Source organism: Callithrix jacchus, chromosome 12 (genome assembly GCF_049354715.1).
Source record: "Callithrix jacchus isolate 240 chromosome 12, calJac240_pri, whole genome shotgun sequence".
NCBI lineage: Eukaryota > Metazoa > Chordata > Mammalia > Primates > Cebidae > Callithrix > Callithrix jacchus.
The window spans coordinates 17,851,942-17,874,261 of NC_133513.1; the positions used below are offsets into that span (position 1 = coordinate 17,851,942).

Genomic DNA, 22,320 nt, shown 5'->3' on the forward strand with positions numbered 1-22,320 from the left:
GATCCAAATCATATCAGTATAGTAGCCTAACATTTGAGTAAATGTGTTAAGTATTTCTGGAAGGAGGCCAGGTGTGGTGGCTCACACCTGTAATCACAGCACTTTGGGAGATGGAGGTGGGCAGATCACCTGAGGTCTGAGGTCAGGAGTTTGAGACCAGACTGTCCAACATGGTGAAACCCCATCTCTACTAAAAATGCAAAATGAGCTGGGCATGGTAGTGGGTGCCTGTAATCCCAGCTACTCGGGAGGCTGAGGCAGGAGAATCGCTTAAACCTGAGAGGTGAAGGTTGCGATGAGCCAAGATCACACCACTGCACTCCAGCCTGGGCAACCAGAGTGAAACTCTGTCTTAAAAAAAAAAAAAAAAGGCCAGGCGCAATGGCTCATTCCTGTAATCTCAGCACTTTGGGAGGCCGAGGCAGGTGAATCACGAGGTCAAGAGATCAAGACCATCTTGGCCAACATGGTGAAACTCCCATCTCTACTAAAAATACAAAAATCAGCTGGGTGTGGTGGTGTGTGCCTGTGGTCCCAGCTACTCGGGAGGCTGAGACAGAAGAATGGCTTGAACCTGGGAGGCGAAGGTTGCAGTGAGCCAAGAAAATGCCATTTCACTCCAGCCTGGGTGACAAGAGTGAAACTCTGTCTCAAAAACGAAAAAAAAAAGTATTTCTGGAAGGAAGTAGAAGAAACTAGTATCAGAAAGGGAACTGGGGTGGCTGGCGGACGACAGGGCTGGTGAGGAGAGAGAGAGACAGAGAGAGAGAGATAGAGAGAGAGAGAGACAGAAACCAGCCTCATATCTTTTTTGCATTTTGAACCAATCATCTTTTTAAAAAAATACACTAAATGTCAAATCAATAAATAAAAATAAAGTGCTGTTTTTAGGCAGTCCCCAGTAAGCAGCAGCTGTGACTATTCATGTCACAGATATTTCTCAAGCTGCCAGAAGCTTCCCGTGTGCATTATGTGAACAGAGCTGCAAACTTCATGGGTTCCTGAATAAAGGAGGCCAGGGCTGAGAGGTGCATAGAAGCGTTGCCGTGTACTAGCTTTGCACAGGGGGTGGGCAACTTAGCCTCTCCGAACTTCCATTTCCTTAACTGAAAAACAGGAATCATGGGTACAGTCACATGGGCCAGGTGTTCAGCTCTAGGCCAGGCATGAGGTGAACACTTACAGATTTGACTGTTATTACTGTATTTTTTTTTTTTTTTTGAGATAGGGTCTCCCTCATCTGGAGTGCAGTGGCACAATCCTAGCTCAGTGCTGCCTCAAACTCCTGCAGTCCTCCTGCCTCACCCTCCCACGTAGCTGGAAGCATGCCACCATGCTTGGCTAATTTTTAATTTTTTTATAGAGACAGAGTCTCACTATAATGCCCAGGCTGGTCTCGAACTCCTGGCCTCAAGTGATCCTCCCACTTTGACCTCCCAAAGTACTGGGATTACAGATGTGAGCCACTGCACCAGCCAGATTTGGCTGTTTTTATTAATAAGGGCCAAAGATCCTGTCTTGGGCAAGGAGAAAGGAGGAATACACTGAGCCCATTGTCACCACTGTGGAGTTGGTCTGGGTAGGTAGCCCATGTGGGAGCAAAGCTTCCCAGGGTAGAAGCTGGGCAAGGGGTTATGAAGTAGAGCAGTTTCCCAGGATAGAAGCAAGGGGTTATGAAGGCACCAAAGAGAGAAAAGGAGACTCCACCTTCCACCCAGCACCCCACCCCTCCTCCCTCCCCATGCACAAAGGTGGGTGGGCAGCCCTGACTGCAGGGATGTCCACACCTGCACCCCTTCCCCCACCCCCTGGCCTGATGGGCAAGTGCAGAGCAGGAGGCAGAGCCCGCTGCAGAAGGAAGAGGTGAACCCCCTCCCAGGGCCCTGGGTGTGTGCTGGGTGCCACTCAGCCCTGCGTTCCAGCCCTCCCCGCAGGACCCACAGTAGGACAGGGCAGGACAGAGACCCACCCGCCATGAGGCAGTCCCTAGAGAAGTGTGAAGGTCCAGGGGTGCAGGAGGAACTGGGGGTCCCTGAGGTCAGGGGCTGGCTTGGGTGCTTGGCTCTCTCCTCCTGCCGTGCCAGGAAGGACGCCTGTGTGATAGGCACCCACATGCCTCCAGATTACTCTACAGGGTGCCGGGACATGGTAGCGGGGTGGGCCTGGGGAATTCCCACACGGCAAACCTGGGCATCAGTGTGATAGGGCAGAAGGGGTGTCAGGAAGCCGGGCAGTGGCTCCGTGTCACTGCATGATCTCGGTAAGTCACTTCTCCCCCTGTGCCTGGCTCTCCGAAGCTGTCGAGTGAGGCATGGCCACTGGGCCTCAAGGGCTTTATGGGCTGCCTGGGAGCAAGGCAGAGAGGAGAGAATGGGTTGCCAAGCCTGCCTGACTCTGAGGATGACTGGATATGGTGCCCCTTTGGGGCAAGTCCTTGGGGAGGCACCTCCTGGCCTGGCCAGGGATGTGGGGGTGTTCTGCTCATGACTCACCCTTTCTGGGACTGGCATTGTTCTCTGGGAGGCACTTGCCAGGAAGGCCTTGATTTGGCCCCTTCTGCCCTATGCAGATGTCTCAGCCTTCGCTGCAGCCGGCCCAGGCCAGGAAAATGTTGGCTGCCTCCGTCCCACGGCAGGGAGGGGGATGGCGTGGAGATGCCCAGCGCCTTTCTTCTAGATGGTGAACTGCATCTGTACTCAGCTTGGTCACTGCCCCGGTGATTTTTGGCAATACGAAACCAATATTACCACTTATCCTCAAGGAAACAGCACCCTGAAGCCCTCCCTCGCCCTGAGTCAGGGATCCCTGTCCGGTGCGTCCCGTCTCAGGATCGGCCACTCTTGCACAAGCCAAAAAACCTTGTGTGAACATTCTTTCCTTCTCTTTCCCTCAGCCGCCAAATCTGGTCACCATCCTTAGTGCCAGTTCCCTAGAAGCTGACCCTAGACAGGGGTTCAGTGACCATGACATGGTGCTGGGTCACCCCTTAGGGGTCCTCATCAGGAGCAAAAAACTGGAATTTTATCCCCCTCACGTGTAATTGGTTAAGGGAGTACTCACTTCTGCCCTCTGGGCAGTGCATGAATTCCTGGGAGCTTCTGCCTCTCCAGGGGCTGCAGGCAAAGCTGGTTCCAGTAGCAACAGATGGTGCCTGGCCAGGAAATGTAGGTACCTGCTACTGACAGAGAAAGTTCCCTGCGAGGAGGGGTAAAGGGATGGGGGCTGGGGAGGAATCTGGGAGGGGCGCCGCAGCGTCTGTGACCGCAGCCCAATGCTCTCCGTTTGACCTCTGTTTCTGGAAAACGTTTGCTTCTCTTCCTTCCCACAGCAGCCCTTATCTGTTACCAGGACACCCAGGCGCCTCCTAGCTAAACTCCCTGCAGCTCCACTAACTACTGCCCACCCCGAAACAGAGGGGACTTTTTTTTTTAGATGGAGTCTCACTCTTGTTGCCTAGGCTGGAGTGCAGTGGCACGATCTCAGCTCACTGCAACATTCGCCTCCCGGGTGCAAGTGGTTCTCCTGCCTTAGCCTCCCGAGTAGCTGGGACTACAGGCGAGAGCCACCACACCTGGTTAGATTTTGTATTTTTAGTAGAGACGGGGTTTCACCACGTTGACCAGGATGCTCTTGATCTTTTGACCTCGTGAACTGCCCGCCTTGGCCTCCCAAAGTGCTGGGATTACAGGCGTGAGCCACTGCACCCGGCCCAGAGGGGACTTTCTAAATGCCTGTCTGAGCCAATTTTCTAGATCGTGCTGATTTTCTAAATGCCAATCTAGCCACTCTAACCCCCTGCCCTCAGGTGGGTTCCCCCAGCCCTCAGAGGTCCCAGACTCAGCTGCCCCCAGGCGCAGAAAGGTGCCATGAATGAATGAACATAGGATGGCCACTGCAAGCCCACAGCCCTCCCCAGATACCTGGAGCAGTTGAGAAATATGCCTCACCTATGGGAAGATAACTTCGTAAGTGTAATGATGGAATAGTGTGGCGCAGCCATAGGGCAGTGAAGGGTACAGGTCCCATCCAAAGGAGGCAGCCCCTGCTCGGCTCCAAACAGATGGTTCCTGCATGGCTGAGGGAGAGCATGTGCGAAGGTCATGGGGCAGCAGCAGGGCACAACCACATAAGATGCAAAGGAAGGCCCGTGGGGCTGGAACACTGGGAAGGGATGGAGGGCGGTGGAGGAGGGGTGAGGGGCCTGGACCCTGGTTGATAGCAAGCCAGGTGTGCTGGGGGCAGAACAGTGTAACTCATGCCAGAGGAGATCAGGAGATGGCCTCTGGTGTGGGCAGAGTCAGGATCATTGAGGAGGGGCCAGGAGACCAGATGGGAGGCTTCGGCCACAGTCGGTCCAGGCAGGAGATGAGGCGGTGCAGACCTGGGTAGCGGCCTCAGGGAGGGGGGATGAACAGGCTCAGGATGTGGTGAGGGCCTTGCTGAAGGGTCCAGTGTGGAGCCGGGAACCACTGTGGCTGCATGTCAGTGGACTCGAAGGCTGGAGGCTCAGAGAGGGAACCATCTACTCCCGAGTGCACCTCACTGCCACTTCCAGGAGCCCTCAGGGCACCTGGGCAGACTGTCCTGGAGAGTCCTAGAGCCCCCTGGAGAGGGTAGAAAGGGCACCTGGGATCCCGTCCCGTCAGTGAGGACAGATCGGCCCCACACAAGCTCTAGGGTGCAGAGGGAGGCAGAGGAAAAGAACCCAGAAAGCACCGCAGGATCCAAGAAAGGGCTGGGTGTGGTGGCTCCCGCCTGTAATCCTAACACTTTGGGAGGCTGAGGTGGGAGGATCACTTGAAGTCAGAAGTTCAAGACCAGCCTGTGCAACATAGTGAGACCCTCCCATCTCTACAAAGAGTTAAAAAAGTGTTGTTTTTTTTTAATAGAAAAGCTCCATGCCGAGTGCGATGTCTCATGCCTGTAGTTCCAGCACTTTGGGAGGCTAAGGTGGGAGGATCACGAGGTCAGAAGTTCGAGACTAGCTGGATCAATATGGCAAAACACCACTTCTACTCAAAATATAAAAATGAGCTGGGCATGGTGGCGGGTGCCTGTAGTCCCAGCTACTGGGGAGCCTGAGGCCGGAGAACCGCTTGAACCCAGGAGGCAGAGGTTGCAGTGAGTTGAGATCGTGCCACTGCACTCCAGCCTGTGTTACAGAGTAAGACTCTGCCTCAAAAGAAAAGAAAAGCTCTGAAAAGGGGTTGAATCCCTAAAACACCCCCCAGGCTGTACACCCAGGTGCTGGTGCTGGGTTTGCTCACCCACATGCAAGGTGGTGTGAGCGGGGGCTGGAGCCCGTCACTGCAGGCAGAGGACTCAGAGGCTTGGAGAGGGAGAGGCCCTGCCCCAGGCCACCCAGCTAGAGGGAGAGGGTGTCATCCTCAGTGCAGCCATGACACCCCCATCCCTGCTTCCTCTTGAGGCCATTCAGAGGCCGCTTGCCCCCACCACCAGCCCCCTGCCTTCCTGCCTTCAGCAAGCCCTGGCCAGGGTTATGACTTTCCCAGGTCTTTCCCTGTCCTGGCCTTGCAGGTTTTGGTTCTGATTCTCAAAGCAACATGGCTTCCTCTGTTGCTAAACTGTCTTCCTGGAGGATGCTGGGTTCCCAGCAGGGCTGTTGTGGGCAGCGGGGAAGGAAGGAATACAGGGAAGATGTCCCAACAAGCTGCTTACCATTTTCCAGGCTCTCTGCTGAAGGCCGTGGGTGTTCTCCATTTTTTTTTTTTTTTTTTGAAACGGAGTCTCTGTTGCCCAGACTGGAGTGCAATGGAACGATCTTGGCTCTCTGCATCCTCCGCCTCTTGGGCTCAAGAGATTCTCCTGCCTCAGCCTCCTGAGTAGCTGGGATAACAGGTGCCCGCCACCACACCTGGCTAATTTTTGTATTTTTAGTAGAGACGGGATTTCATCACATTGGCCAGGCTGGTCTTGAACTCCCGACCTCAAGTGATCCACCCACCTCTGTCTCCCAAAGGATTACAGGGGTGAGCCACCACGCCCAGCCTCCTTTTTTTTTTTTTTTTTTTTTTTTTTGTTTAGATTAATCTTGCTCTGTTGCCCAGCCTGGAATGCAGTGGTGATCTCGGCTCACTGCAACCTACGCCTCCTGGGCTCAAGCAATTCTCTTGCCTCAGCCTGAGTAGCTGGGATTGCAGGCATATGCCGCCACATTTGGCTAGCTTTTGTATTTTTAGTAGAGACAGGGTTTCACCATGTTGGCCAGGCTGGCTTAAACTCCTGACCTCAGGTGATCTCCCAAAGTGCTGGAATCGCAGGTGTGAGCTCCTGCTCCCAGCCCTGTTTTCCATTCCTGAATCACACCTCCAAGTCCGCATCAGCTTAGCTGGGAGGCACCGCCACAAAGCAGTGTGGTTTCCCTGGTGTGGAAACCCTGAGAACGAGTCAGCGCTGTCCAAGGATGAGGCAAGTGACATGTCCAGGCAGCCATGAAATTCTAACCCCATTTTTTTTTAAAGACAGGATCTGACTCTGTTGCCCAGGCTAGAGCACAGAAGCATAGTCCTGGCTCACTGCAGCCTGGAACTCCTGGGCTGACGGGATCCACCTGCCTCAGCCTCCTGAGTAGCTGCGACTACAGGTGTGTGCGCCACCAGAGACAGGGGCTTGTTATGTTGCCCAGGCTGGTCTTAAACTCCTGGCTCTAGCAATCCCTCCACCGAAGCCTCCTCAAGTACTGGAATTACAGGCATGAGCCACCATGCCTGGCTCAACCCCACTTTCTTATGATCACCCAAGGCTTCAGTGGCTCCCCAGGGCTAGTGACACTAAATCCCAGCTCAGCCCTTGCTCACTGCTGCTGCCTCAATCTTCCTTCTGGCCTCCAGGGCTGAAAGACTGAAGCTCTGCCCAGCTCTGCCCTTGCTCACTGCTGCTGCCTCAATCTTCCTTCTGGCTTCCAGGGCTGAGGGGCTGAAGCTCTGCCCAGCTCTGCCCTTGCTCACTGCTACTGCCTCAGTCTTCCTTCTGGCTTCCAGGGCTGAGGGGCTGAAGCTCTGCCCAGCTCTGCCCTTGCTCACTGCTGCTACTCGATCCTCTTTCTAGCTGGGGCCATTGCAGCAGTCTCTCGTGTGGTCTCCTGCTCTTCCAGTCTTGCCCTATCTGGTCTAGCATTTCCCCCTAGCAGCAGACTGAGCTGCTGGAACCCAAATCTGCCCATGTCCCACCTCCACTTAGAGTATGTCACTGGGCCCCACTGCCCACAGGCTGGCATCCAAGCCTGCTCTCCGCCTGACATCCAGGATTGGCTGCCTTGGATCTGCCCCCCTTGGTACTTCCCCCCACCGAACTCCACATTCCAATGGCTCTGACCCAGACGAGCCATCACCCCCAACTCTCCCTGTCGTGTCCTTGAAGCCTTACCTTGACCCTGGTCAGCCATTTCCCATACCCCAAGTGCACTTGCTGTCCTTCCCATCAACACCAGCTCCTCCTTCAAGGCTGATCCCAGTGGTTGTCCCCGAGAGGATCCTCTGAGATTCTTAGTGACAAACAACAGAATCCATTTGCAGTCACTGAAGCAGAAGAAGACGTAGTAAATAGATATTAGGGCATACAAAACTCCCAGGAAGGCAGGAGGATCCCATGCAAAAGGGGATTTCACCCCCTTCCTACCACAGAGCCAGCCTGGTGAAGTCCTCCTTCTTCACAGCCACCAGGAACTCCATGTGGCCCAGGCCCCTCCAGAAAGAGTCCTGGACAGGACAAGCCTCCAACTCAAACTCCAGAGCAGGTTCCTGATTGGCAGAGCCCAGTCACATGCCATGTCCTAGCTGCAAGGGAGGCAGGGAAAGTGGGTGTGGACTACTTGGGCTCCTCCCATGGAAGGCAGGCTCTGCTTGCCCACTGCCCCATGTGGGAGGAGTTTCCTAACTGAGGGGCAGGGGTTCAGAGTGGGGGCTCATAGACTAAGGCACTATGCCCCCCAAACCCCATCATTCACTATCTTGAGAGAGGCACAGTCGAATACCTAGTTACTCAGTCCTTGACACAGGCCTCTGCAGCACTCTATGTCCATAGGTTCAATGTCCTGTGTGTGTCTTCTGCCCATGGGCATTTCCACATCTCTGTCTCCTTCTCTATGCAGGCTTCCCTGATGAGCCTCCCATCCAGTGGGGGAGACAGGCACTAAAAGGATGAGGACAGCCCAGTGTGGTACATGCTGTGATGGGCACATACAGGGAGCTGAGAGGAGGCACCTGGTTCAGCTGGGGGCATCTGGGAAGGCTTCCTGGAGGAGGCACTGCTGAGTGTTGGAGTATAAACAGGAGTTATAGAAGCGAAGGTGTTAGGCTGGATGCAGTGACTCATACCTGTAATCCTAGCACTCTGGGAGGCCAAGGCAGGTGGATCACCTGAGGTCAAGAGTTTGAGACCAACCTGGCCAAGATGATAAGACTCCATCTCTACTAAAAATACAAAAAGTAGTCAGGCGTGGTGACAAACAACAGAATTACAGCATGCAACTGTAATCCCAGTTACTCAGGAGGCTGAGGCAGGAGAATTGCTTGAACCTGGGAGGTGGAGGCTGCAGTGAGCCGAGATTGTGCCACTGTGCTCCAGCCTGGATGACAGAAAGAGACTCTGTCTCAGAAAAAAAAGAGAGAAAGAAAAGGAAGGAAGAAAGGAAGGAGGGAAGGAGGGAAGAAGAGAAGGAGGGAAGGAGGGAGGGAGGGAAAAGGAAAGGAGGGAGGGAGGGAAAAGGAAAAGAGGGAGGGAAAAGAGGGAGGGGAGGGAGGAAGGGAGAAGGAGAGAGGAAGGAAGGAAGGAAAGGAAGGAAAGAAGGAAGGAAAGAGAAGGAAAGATAGAAAAAGAAAGAAAGAAAAGAGAAGAAAGGAAGGAAGAAAGAAAGGTGTTGGCCACATTATCCCAGGCTGAGGCAACAGCTTTGCGAAGCCACAGAGATGCAAGGGGGAATTCCAAGGAGTTCTGGCATCACCTGGATAGGACCTCATGCTGGTCCCACCAGGGTGAGGCAGAGTTGTCAAGAGATGAGACCACTCAGGTTAGAAGGTGCCCAATTACTGCTGGCTTATGGGGCCTAGCTTTGAGCAAGGGCTGGGTGCCAGAGCAGGGGAGGGGCATTGTCAGATGTGAGCCGAGAATGACCCCTCTGAGAGCCTGACCTGGGGACCTGCCAGGGGTGTGGCAAGAGTCCTGGCCAGCCAGGCTCAAGCTGGGACCTTGGGCTGCTGAGGCATGGGGACCATGAGAGGGACTGGGAAGACTCAGCCGGCTTTTGGTGGCAAGCAGAAGTTTGCCACTGTTGCTGGGGCATGTCTGGGCGAGGTAGAGAAACATGGGCAAGTCCCGGGCCCAGCCTGGTGTCCTCAGTTTCCTTATGAGTAAATAGAAGGATATGGTGATCTCCAGGCCAGTCAGGCCACCCACTTCCTGATCCTGTCTGTCCCACTCCCACGATGTACCAGGAGCTGGGGATGCAGTAACAGGAAGTGGAAGCCATGGCCTGGCTCTCACAGGCAGTGGGTCCAGAAGTGGGCATGCAGTGATGACCACGTTCTGGGCTGAAGAGGATTTTCCCAGCACACAGGAGAGATTCACCAGGAAAGAAAGGGATCTTAGACATTGACAACCGCCTTCCCATGGCAGCCCCGCTGGGGTCAGGTTTCTTGGGACAATCGATGCCATCATTCTGGGAAGCCTACCCCAGGAGAGGCCCTGATTTCCCCCCATTTGCATAGCCACAGAAACAGGAAACAGGATTCATATTGCCTCATCAGCGCGGGCTGGGCCAGGCCAAGCCAGCTCAGGGCTCGGCTTGGATGTCCCAGCCTGGGCTCCCCCTATACAGCGGGCAGAGAAGCCCCATCTGGGCGCTCCATCCGGTGGCAGCCAGACAGGTGGCCTGAGAGCTCCAAGGCTGTCCCCAGCTCCACCTGGATGTCTGACATGGAGGCTCCAAGCAGCCCAGCTGCACTCCCTGGGGAGGAAGGGGGCCATCAACAGTGACAGCTGGGTGCTCTACCAGGGTCAAAGTGCACCGTGTTACTGCCAAGCTATCCTCGTTCCCAGAAGTGACGGGTCGAACTTCCTGCTGTAAGGAGTGTGCCTGTCTGCTACCTGGCCCCCCTCCTCCTCTCCCACTTTCCCCCAGCTCCCTTCCAGAAAGCTGGGCTTTAAGCAGGAAGAGTGTTTCTCAGATGCTGTCCACTGAGTGCTGGGTGTGACCCAACGCTCCATGTGCTGAGCTGAGCCCAGAAACCAGGAGTTTGGGGTGCAAAGAGGGGGCAACCCTGGGTTTAGCCTCATCAGAGCCAGGTGCCCCTGGAGCCCTAGACCTCTCGGGCCTCAATTCTCCCACATCTGCCACGAGGATACTTGTGCCTACCTCTCAGCGTTGACAGGAGCAGACACTAAGAGGGAAGGTGACACAGCAGTGCTGGTGACTGTGATTCCAGAGCTCACATCTGCCTTAGTCGAAGTGCTCCAGCCGCTCTGGGCAGCTATTGAAAGAAAAGCCAGATTTTAACATTATATGAAGGGGCAGTGTGGTGGAGCATTAGCCCCATCCAAGACACCATGTGAACACAGCTGGCCCTGGGTTCAGATCTTGACTGTGCCACTTGCTGGCCGTATGACCCAGGGTGAGCTCCTCAGCTTCACGGGAGATCAGTTTCTGCATCTGTGGAATAGGAATGAAAAGTGGTACCCACCCCTTAGGGCTATAGTGAGGAGTCAATGAGACACCACATGAAAGGGACCCGCTAAGAGGGAAGGTGTGGATGAGGGGTCATGAGTCCGCCAAGAGGATGTAAAGCTCAACCCTGTAGTAGCTCCCATGGGAAAGGCGGGGGTTACAGAAATGAGCCCCTGTGGCTGTGTTAAATCAACCCCTCAGAGGCAGTGAGGAGGCAGGAAGCACTCAGTGCTAGACTAGGGATCTAGAGAAAGGCTAAGGAAGGCACATGCCTGGCCAGGGACATCTGAGGAGGCTTCTTGGAGGAGGGGATGTCTGAGCTGGTAGCAAGGATGGACAGGTTCGGCCACCAAGGTGAAAGGGCCACAACCCAGGAGGGCAGCCAGCTGAGGCACAGGCAGGGTGATGTTTCCCCACAGACGTGGGAAGGACAAGCCACACCCTGATGGATCAGCCATTGCCTCCCCCACAGACCGCTGATGCCACCTCACAGAGCCCTGAGCTCCAATCACCGATGCAGCTATTCTCTCTCCCACTCCAGGTCTTCAGACTCCCAGCAATCAGGATGCCCCCTTTCCTGGCATCACAGACGAGGCAGAACAGTGGTGGGACAAACCCCATCCTTCTCCGTAGGCCCCTCTGCTTCCTCTTCAGCATCACTGTTGCCAGCACTGTAATTGGTAACTTTTCTGGTCATTTTTCTATGCAAATTTTCAATGAACAAAAATGGGGTTATTGTTTCCAAACTCTTAGAACTTGCTTTATCCTCTAAAGATACACGTGCCATGGGCATCTTTCCAGGGAAGCAATACTCCAAATCACCATTTTATTTTATTTTGAGATGGAGTCTTGTTCTGTCCCCCAGACTGGAGTGCAGTGGTGGTGAGCTCTCAGCTTACTTCAACCTCTGTCTCCTGGGTTCAAGCAGTCCTCCTGCCTCAGCCTCCCGAGTAGCTGGGCTTACAGGCACATGCCACCATGTCTGGACAATTTTTGTGTGTTTAGTAGAGAAAGGGTTTTACCATGTTGACCAGGCTGGTCTTGAACTCCTGACCTCAGATAATCTGCCTGCCTTGGCCCCCCCAAAGTGCTGGAATTACAGATGTGAGCCACCACACCTGGCCTCCAAATCACCATTTGAATGGCTGGAGAATGGGCTGCCCCATGGCACCGATGGACTGTAATGAATTTAACCAAGTCTGCAATCTCAGCAACTATTTCTTCAGGAGGGCAAGATGTGTGCAGCCAACAGTACAAGGGTTCAGAGTCCTTTGGTTTTGATTCTGACTCCACCTTTTTGTGTTTAAAGAGATTGGGTCTCACTATGTTGCCCAGGCTGATCTCGAACTCCTGGGCTCAACTGATCCTCTTGCCTTGGCCTCTGGAGTAGGTGACTCTGCTTCTTAGAGCTGTGTGACTCTGGACAAGTTACTCAACCTGTTTTTTCTTGGTTTCCTGAAAGATCAGAAACACAGGAGCCCCTGCTGATGCCCAGTCATGAGACCCCTTGGAGATCTTGTGTGTATGGTGCTTACTTACACGTAGTGCCCTGCAGACAGACAGGAGGTGCCAGCTGGATGGGGTAAGGGGTATTGTTGCTGTTTGTTGTTATCTGGGCCAGGTGCTGATTTCACTGTCTGGAGAGTGAAGGGTTCCTGCCAAGTGGCATGAACGTTCAGAGTGACCAAGAGGGTTCAGTGAGACCTTGGTGCCTCCTCCCCTCCCTGCCCACTTCTGCAGAAAGCATCTGAGTCCCTTGCAGGGGGCCAGTCTCCAAATTCTCAGAACCATCTGGGGCTGATTGACCTCACTGGGTGTCACAGGAGTCTAGAAAGACATTCTAGAAAGACACCCTCTGGGGAGAAACCCCCATACTGATGTCTGCCCGAAATGCCAGCATCACCCACCCCCTTCCTCTGGGTCCAACATTGTCCCCTCCCTGGGTTCCCCTTTGGATTTTAAATGAATGCCCCAGAGAGGCTCTGCAGACGGCCTCAGTGACAGCCACCACCAGAAACAGAGAGTTCCTGGATGGACAGATGGATGCAGCCCCAACCACCTGCTCCCCTGGGGCCCCAGCCAGAGGGCAAGAAAGCCCCTACTCAGGCTCCAACTGCTCAAAATCCCCCGAGCCAAATTTCCCCAGCCTGGGGATCGCCAGGAGGCAGCCCTGAGTCCCCAGTGTTGGCCCTGTTGGCCCCGTTGCCTTCCCCTGGGGGGGCACATGCAGCCTAGGTCTGCTCTAGTGTTCCCTGTGCACCGCTGTTCCCAGACAGGAGCCTCCCTTGGCCCCAAGCCCGGCACCCCAAGGCTCTCCCAGGCTCGGGTGGCAGGGCCCCAGCTCTCCTCTCCAGGCTGCTCAGCCTCTCTGAGCTGTGATTTTCTGCAAAATGGGACTATGGGACTAATGGTACTATTAGATTGAACTACACATGAGATTGGCCATTTTTGCAGGTCAAGATCAGGATGGCAATCGGCAGTTTCCTGTGGTTTCAGCCAACAGCTGCCTCCGGTAGAGAGCTGAGGACTAAATGAAGAAATGAATGAGCAACCTGGGCATGGAGTCTGGCCCGACAAACTTTTCATTGTCATTCCTATTATTTATTGCGGTGGATGGGGCTACCCACCATCCCACTTGAAGGATTACCAAGCTCTGCCACCTGGGCAAGGCTCCCTCTGAGGACCAGGGTGCCCTCCCCAGGTCCTGCCCATAGCCCCCGACTCACCAGGCTGGACACTCCTTGCTGAGTCTTTTAAGTCTCATTTCCCCCAAAAAGCCCTGAATCACCATCTGCCCGGCTGGGGGAGGAACTGGGAGCTACATGCTGGCCTGCAGGAAGATGACTCAGGGGAATCCTTTGAGGCCCTTGGTGCAATGTGGGGGGAGTGATTAAGAGGGGCATCACAGGTGTGCGCCATGTGCCCATCACCTGATTCCTGACCTTTTTCTGAGCTGGAGCTGCTGGAAACTGACTCAGGTTGGACCTCTCCTGTCCTCCCTCCCCTCCCCAGGGCCAAGCTCCCTCTCTCTGGTGCTGGGAGGCAGGCCCTGAGCATTTCATTCATTGATTCATTTCTCCACTCATCGTATCAGATCGATCATTCGTGACTCATCCATGGGTCCAGCCCTTCATTCATTAGTAATAAACTCCACGACTATTCTCCCAGCCTGTCCTCCGGGCCAGCTGCCCTGTCAAGTGTGTTTTCTCATTCAGTCCTCTCAGGGCCCAGGAGGAAGAGCTATATTATTACCCCCATTATACAGAGAGGAAAACTGAGGCACGGGAAAACAGAGCAACACCCTGTGGAGTTTGGATTCAAATCCAGGCCTGCTGATGTCTTTAGAAAAGTCACTCTTCCCTAGAACTGTGCCTCCTCTTCGGTGTTCCTGCAGCCACGTGGCCAAGTGAAAGTTATCCAGGCCAGCCTCACCCTAGGACCTGTGAGGGTAGGGACCTCAGCTCACCACCTGGGGCCAGCACAGGCTTCCTCATCTTGGCCCTGGGAGACTGTGGTGTCTCTTTAGGCTATGTAATAGCCCCCAGACCTGAGTTCCATCCTCTGTGGAAAGCCAAGCCTCCCTCCATGAGATCTCAGAGAATTTCCAGGAACTTACATCCTCACAGCCTCTCCAGCCTCAGGCTCCCGAATGCACAGAACTGGACCGGTTCTCTGATAGTTCTACCTCTGCACATGGGCTCTCTCTGTTCCTCAATCTCGAGGACCCCAGCAGAAATGTCAGCTCTTCTCTGCATCCCTCGAAACAAAACCCATGCTACCATGAGGCATTTGTGAGAAGCAGTGGTGACTGAGGATTTGAGAGTGTGGACGGGGAGGGGTCTTGCAGCTGCGGAGCCTCGATTTCCTACTGACATCAGATCTGTAAGTCGCTCCTGCACAGACTGCCCAGTCGGACCTGCCGCACCTGCTGCCCTGTCTGTGGGTTCTCCCACATGGTGGATTTTTCTGGTGGTTTCTAAGCTTTATTGTGAGCTCATCTTCCGCAGGGAGATTTGCAGCATGTGCCTGTGTACGCTCGGGCTCCCACATGCCTCAGGATGAGACGTTTCCCAACAAGCATGCATTGAGTGTTTTGGGGAATACTCCAGGGATTTCACCAGCTGGGGACCTGTGTTCACACTGAATTCCTGGCATGAGATTCTAGCAGCCCAGAGTAGAATCAACTCAGATCTCAGTATCCCCTGCCCTGCCCCACCCCAAACGCCCAGGCTTAGACTTGCAGTTTTTAGACTTCCTGCTATCCAGCCTTGCACTGTTCCTATCCGTCCATGGGGGCTGGGGGCAGTCCCTCAGGGCTCTGCCTTCATATGGGGTTTCTGTTTCTGCTCCCATGAAAGTCACGACCAGGTATCAAGTCCAATCTGAGTTCCTCTCCCTCCCCCTTCCCACCCTTCTACCTTCAGTTCCATTTTTATTATTGACCACTGAGTTTGCTTTTTTTCTTCTGAGCTTTTTACTTTTTTTATTTTTGAGACAGAGTCTTGCTCTGTCACCTAGGCTGGAGTGCAGTGGCACGATCCCAGCTCACTGCAACCTCTGCCTCCTAGGCTCGAGGGATTCTCACGCTTCAGCCTTCCTAGTAGCTGGGATGACAGATGTGCACCACTGCACCCAGCTAACTTTTTGTATTTTTAGTAGGGACGGGGTTTTGCCAGGTTGGCCAGGCTGGTTTTGAACTCCTGACCTCAGGTGATCCACCCGCCTCAGCATCCCAAAGTGTTGGAATTACAGGCATGAGCCACTGTGCCTGGCCTCTTTTGAGCTTTCTAAAAACATGTACAATTACTTTTTTTTTTTAGAGACAGGGTCTTGCTCTGTTGTCCAGGCTGGAGTGCAATGGGACAATCACAGCTCACTGCAGCCTCAACCTCTCAGGCTCAAGTGATCCTCCTGCTTCAGCCTCCTGAGTAGCTGGGAATACAGGTGTGTGCCACCTTGTCTGACGAATTTCTTTTTAAATAGAGATGAGGTCTTGCTGTGTTGCCCAGGCTGGTCTTGAACTCCAAGTCCCAAGCCATCCTCCCAACTTGGTCTTCCAAAGTGCTGGGATTATAGGCATGAGGTACCAGATCCAGCAGGGGCTTATCAATATACATTTTAAATCAGTTTCACTATCCTGTATTAGCTAGCTCCCTGAAAAACCTCACCAAAGCTTCCCACTGCCCTCAGGATGAAACCGTGGCTCCCTGGAGCCCTGGAGGCCCCACACGTGACTTCATTTAATTTGCACAATGCCAGGAAGGAAGTATTACTATGCCTGAGATTCGGATCAGGACACTGAGGCATGGAGAAGGTGGTGATGTCAAGAAGGGGCAGAGGAGCCCTGTCTGATGCAGCGTTGTGCGTGGAAGGAGATCTCAGAACCCAGGCCTCTTGCTCAGTCCACCCCTCTGGGTGCCAGTCTCCAAGCTGCCTGCTGCAGCTGAGGGGATCGGGACACACAGGAGCCACTGCCTGAGGCTGCCTGACCACTCCCTCCATTCCCCAGAAGTAGACACTTGGCAGGACCCACCCAGCCACTGGCACCTGTACCTGGCGAGTTAACACTGGGAGTGGCCCTTCCTTCTAGGAATGAGCAACCCAGAGGTTTCCTTCATGGAAGTGGGCAAGGTCCTGTAGGTCACAGTCTGTTCCCGGGCCAGACAAAAGGGTCCACACCTGGTCTCAGCCTGCCTAAGCCCACACGGGACTCTGTCGTGGAGCTCCTCTGGGTCCCCGGGCTGTGTGGGCATGCAGGTTTTGCCAGTGAGGATGGAGGGTCAGTGATTGGCAGCCTGAGCTCTGAGGTCAGAGGGACTGAGTCCTGGGCATCTCTGAGAGCTCGGGCAGTTTGCTTTCTCTCTGGCTCTCGGTCTCACCATCTGTACAATGGATCCAATGATAGCACCCACTTCATGGGGCACGGTGGGAGAGACAGAACCTGTAGGAAAAGCACTTGGTCCCTCTCCTCTCCTTTTTCCTTTCCCTTTCTCCTCCCCTCCCCTCCCCTCCCCTTTCCTTCCTTCCCCTCCCCTTTCCTCCCTTCCTCCTTTCCTTCCTTTTTTGAAAAAGACAGGGTCTTGCTCTGTTGCCCAGGCTGGGGTGCAGTAGTGTGATCACAGCTCACTGCAGCCTCTAACTCCTGGGCTTAAACAATCCTCCCACCTCAGCCTACTCAATAGCCGAGAATACAGGCATACGCCACACAGCCTCGAAAATTTTTGTACTGTTTGTAGAGACGGGGTTTTGCCCAGGCTGGTCTCAAACTCCTGGGCTCAAGGGATCTGCCTGCCTCTGTGTATTCTTATGCTAACCTGCCTGGGTCTTGGCTTACTCTGTGAAGTGGGGAACAGCAAAGCCTGCTCCTAGGGTCGGAGGGCAGAAGGAGCTGATGGGTGGGAAATGTGTGGTGCAGGGCCCCCTGGCGTGGGGCTGTACTGGGCAGCTTCATCTTCATTTCTCTTCTCTTGTGACGCCCATTCCTGCTGATGGCTGGGACCCTGCTCTTGTTACTTACAGGTCTCTTGTGCTTTCACATAGTCTCCTTCTGGGTTCATACTTTTGAATCAGGACTCCTGTTTTGGGTTTCTCCCCATTCCAACCCTTTCCCTAGGGGTGGTGTCCTAATGGGAGAGAGGCGTTCTGAGCCTCTGGATGGCTCTGGGGCTCTGCCTGACCTTGGGTGTCCTGGAGGGGAATCTGCCCAGCTGTGGCTAATCCCACTGTGGCATTCATTCTGGGCAGCATGGTTCTAGGGTCGGGGGCCTTCTGGAGTGTGGGAGACATTGCTAGATCCCCAAGATGTTCTGCCCTCTTGCAGGTCAGTGGGGTCCTGGGCCTTGCTTTGAGGAGCGAAACGTGAGCAGAAGCATCTCGTGTCCTCCTGGGTGTCACTTCAGAGCTGGCGGCCCCCTCCAGGCTCCTTCCACTGTAGGAAGCCCTGAAGCCTCGTGTTGAGGCGGCAGCATCGTAAGAGCATGGGGCCTCCATTGGCCTGGGAACCTGAGTGACTATGAGGAGCAGGGTCCCTGCCACTCCACGTGGGGCATGTGGTGGGTCCAGAACCACACTCTGGCTATGCTGAGCCATTGTGAGTTGATGCTGGACACTGAAGCACAACCTAAGCTGCCCTAACCAGGACACACACACGCCCAGGCCTCTCGCTGGTTCTGGGATTCTCAGGACCTGGGTGCAGGGGGACTCTGGCCTTTTCTACATGCCTCTCACAGGCTGTGGGTACTGGTGGGCACAGTCCCAGTCCCCTTCTCAGTCTGTGTGTCTATGGGTCGCCCCCAGGCCCACCAAGAAGCAGGTCACAGGCTCCTCTGATTTCCACTGCACAACCCCCCATCCTCTGCGGGCTCTCTCAGCCCACACACCCAGGGTCCAGCCAGGGATATCACCTGAGGTCAGGAATTTGAGACCAGCCTGGCCAGCATGACAAAACCCTGTCTCTACTAAAAATACAAAAATTAGCCAGGCATGGTGGTAGGCATCTGTAGTCCCAGCTACTTGGGAGGCTAAAGCAGGAGAATCTCATGAACCCAGAGGTGGAGGCTGCAGTGAGCTGAGATCACACCACTACACCCCAGCCTGGGTGACAGAGGGAGACTCCATCTCAAAAAAAAGAAAAAATGATCTGCAAGTCTGATCTCTTTTCTGGACTCAGAGTTCCTCCAGGATTATCCCACTTACCAGCTGTGTGACCTTGGGCAAGTTAACAAGCCTCTCTGTGCCTCATTGTCTTCATGTGGAAAAACATGACATTGTTAGGAGAATTCAATACATTAATATACATAAGGCACTTAGTAAAGCAGTGCCTTTTACTTGTATTGTTTATCTACTGCCACATAACAAGTTACCCCCAAAATTGAACAGCTTAAAATTAATAAACATTCATAATTTTGCACTGTTTCTGAGGGTCGAAAGTCAGGGAGTGGTTTTTCCAGCAGGTTCTGGCTCAGGGTCTCCCATGAGGCTGCAGTAAGGATACAGGCTGGGGCTGGAGGCTCTGCTTCTGAGATGGCTCACTCACCTGGCTGTTGGCTGGAGGCATCAGCTCCTTGTCACATGGCTCTTCCCACAGGGCTGCTTGAGTGTCCTCATGACATGACGGCTGACTTCCCCAGGGAAAGTGACCTGTGAGAGAGCAAAGAGGAGGCTGCAGTGCCTTTCATATCCTAATCTTGGGTGTTACACATCATTGCTTCCACATCTATTCGTTGGAAGTGGGTGCCATCTACACACAGAGGAAGAACAGTTAGCCTCTGTCTTTTGAAGGCAGGGGTGTCAAATAATTTGTGGACATATTTTAAAACTACCATGTTGGCCTGGTGCGGTGGCTCATGCCTATAACCCCAGCACTTTGGGAGCTGGTGGTGGGAGGATTGCTTGAGCTGAGGAGTTGCCAGCCTGGGCAACATATCGAGATCTTTTCTCTACTTAAAATAAAAAAAAAAATTAGCCAGGTGTGGTGGTGCATGCTTCCAGTCCTAGCTACTCAGGAGGTTAAGGTGGGAGGGTCTCTGGAGCCCAGGAGGTCAAGGCTGCAGAGAGCCATGGTTGTGCCCTGGCACTCCAGCCTGGGTGACAGTGGGATCCTGTCTCAAAATAAAAATAAAAGTAAAACCGCCAAACTGATGAATCTGCCTGGGTTATTGTTGAACACTGCCAATCCTCCTGCTCCTTCCAAGGGGCTTGCATACAATAAGTGCATAATGAATGCTTATTGAAAGTATGAGTGGGCTAGGCACGGTGGCTCATGTCTGTAATCCCAATACTTTTGGAGGCTGAGGTGGGCAGATCACTTGAGGTCAGGAGTTTGAGACCAGCCTGGGCAACATGGTGAAACTCTATCTCTACTAAAAATACAAAAATTAGCCAGGCATGGTGGTGCATGCTTGTAATCCCAGCTACTCAGTAGGCTGAGGCAGGAGAATTGCTTACATTTAGGAGGTAGAGCCTGCAGTGAGCTGAGATCGTGCCACTGCACTCCAGTCTGGGAGGCAGAGCAAGACTCAGTCTCAAAAAAAGAAAAAAAATAAGAAAAAGAAAGAATGAGTACATGAATGGATGCATGAGTGAAAACATGAGCTAGAAGAGGAAGGAAAGGAGGCAGAAGAGAGGGGATGGTGTGAGGTGAAGGAAGGGCCGCGGGTTGTGCCCTCTGTGTTTGAGGCTCCAGGTCATCTCCCTCCCTTGACCTGGGGTCTACCTAGTCATCATCCTCTCCCAGTCTGACCCCCAGGCTCCTTACCCTCTGAGCCTCTACCCTCCACCTGCCCCCTTTTGCTTGCTTTGGCATGAGACAGCCCTCATTTTTGCTGTGGTTTCTGTGCCTCATGGTTCTAACAAGGCTGCCTCAGTTCCGTACATCACATCCTCAAGGGACTAGATCCTGAAGGTGGCAAAGATCTTTCTCTTCCAGGATCTTTACTGTGTCAGGGGGGATTATCTTTCAGGAAGCTCTTCTCTCTCCACCCAAAATTCCCCTACTACTTATACCTCATTGGGTGAAAGAAGGTGACATGCTCACCCCTCAGACCAATCACCAGAAGGAAAAGAGGACGACGATGATTTCTCCCCTGGTCCCAGGCTCAGTGCCTGGTGCAAAGAATGGGGCTCTGCAGACAGAGACATGCATGTGGCTGCTGGGAAGGCATCAAGGGTGATTACTCCCAAAAGACATGAACAAAGGGCTCCAGGGGGCAGAGCTGAGGAGCTCCCAAGAACCCACAGAAGCTAAGACCTGCTTCCCCAGGGAGCTGATGCTTGAGCAGGGCTTTGAAGGATGCATGAGTTCATCAGATCCGAGAAATTGCCTGCAAAGGCTCTGAAGCACAAAATAGCAAATGTTAAGGCAATGATGAGTGTTTGGAGGCTAAGACAGTTGAAAAGCAAATGAACAGTCCAGCAGTCATACTGCCAGGCTAAGGGGCTCAGGTCTAACGTACAGGCCACCCTTCTTCCAATTCAAGTCTTTAAAGTACCACTTTTTGTGGTTCAACCACAGCTGAGCACCATTATTTAACAATTTATTTAAAACCCAACACTTTTAAAAGCTAATTTCAACTTAAAAGGATATCTCACAATACTCTACAAGCAAAACACCAGTCCGGCTTGCCACAAATAACAGGTAACTAAATAAACGCAGTGAAGATAAAACAAGGCTGGGTGCGGTGACTCACATCTACAATCCCAGCACTTTAGGAGGCCAAGGTGGGAGGATCGCTTGAGGCCAGGAGTTTGAGACCAGCCTAGGCACTGTGGTGAGACCCTGTCTGTATAAGAATACAAAAATTAGCCAGATGTGATGGCCTGCACCTCTGGTCCCAGCTACTTAGGAGGCTGAGGTGGGAGAATCCCTTGAGGCTGGGAGGCAGAAGTTACAGTGAGCTGAGATCATACCACTATGCACTCCAGCCTTGGTGACAGAGTGAGACTCCATCTCCAAAAAGAAGAAGAGGAACAAGAGGAAGAAGGAAGGGAGGAGGAGGAGGAGGAGGAAGAACAAGGGGGAGGCAAAGAAGGAAAAGATGATAAGGAGGGAGGGAAGGAGGATAAGGAGGAGGGAAAGCTGGTCATGATGATAATGACTGATGATGAAGATGATGAAGAGAAACAAGAGGAGGATGAAGAGGGGAAGAGAGGAAGAGGAGAAAGAAGACAAAAGTGAAGATGATGAAGATGGGCCAGGCACCATAGTTCATGCCTGTAATCCCAGCACTTTGGGAGGCTGAGGCAGGCAGATCACCTGAGGTCAGGAGTTATTCGAGACCAGCCTGGCCAACATGGTGAACCCGTCTCTACTAAAAATACAAAAAAATTAGCCGGGAGTGGTGGTACTTGCCTGTAATTCCAGCTACTCTGGAGGCTGAGGCAGGAGAATCACTTGATGCTGGGAGGTGGACATTGCAGTGGGCCAAGATCATGCCACTATACCTAAGCCTAGCTGACAGAACAAGACTCCATCTGAAAAAAAAAAAAGATGATGAAGATGTTAGATGATGCCAGGGAAGACAAAATGATGACAGTGATTTAAATTTGTGGAATAACAAAGGGAAGGGGAGCACAGGCTCCACTTTTGGAGATCATTTCTCATAATCATCTTCTCGCAGCTGAAAAGCATGAGAGGCGGCTCTATGAGTAGCCACTGAGCCTGGAGTGTCCTAGGTAGTTGGCTGGACCCTGCAGTGGGGCTGCCTGTCCAGAGACTGCAGCTCTCTAAGGACAGTGGTAGCCTCTGCAGCCCCCTGCCCAACCTGGGACAATCCTGCCCAGAGGCTAATAGGGCTGGAAGGCACCTCCCAGTAGCCACTCCCTGAAGCCAGAGACAAGGGTAACTGGTTTATTCACCAATCTTGTGGCATGTGAAAGAGAAAATGGTCACTGTATGTGTGCCTGCTAGGGGCCAGTCACTCTTGACCCTTTCAGTGAAACTGGTGTGCAGAATTTGCACATATGCATGCTTGGAAGAAGGTGTCTGAACTTCCATTTGGCAGGAGGGAAAACTGAAGTTCAGAGATGTCAAGTCACTTGCTCTTGGTCACACAGAAAGTTGGTTGTAAAGTCAGGGGTTAAAACTATATTCGTCTGTCCCCAGGGTCTCTGTATACATGTGTGTACATATATGGGTACAC

At 53.3% G+C, this 22,320-nt stretch overlaps 1 protein-coding gene across 2 annotated transcripts in view; it reads right to left on the reverse strand.

Moving 5' to 3' along the window:
- The window catches only part of LOC144578591 (uncharacterized), a 60,028-nt gene that overhangs the window by 23,919 nt on the left and 13,789 nt on the right, over positions 1-22,320 (reverse strand). The window contains exons 3-10 of one of the 2 annotated variants that reach the window (XM_078344757.1): positions 18,717-21,652; positions 7,994-10,487; positions 7,639-7,796; positions 7,387-7,538; positions 3,948-4,075; positions 3,061-3,175; positions 2,493-2,708; positions 2,187-2,345 (exon numbers count right to left, since the gene is read on the reverse strand). In XM_078344757.1, the coding sequence (XP_078200883.1) occupies positions 3,948-4,075; positions 7,387-7,538; positions 7,639-7,691 (333 nt within the window). In that variant the 5' untranslated portion in view covers positions 7,692-7,796; positions 7,994-10,487; positions 18,717-21,652 and the 3' untranslated portion in view covers positions 2,187-2,345; positions 2,493-2,708; positions 3,061-3,175. The other variant, XR_013524674.1, reaches the window with a different exon arrangement.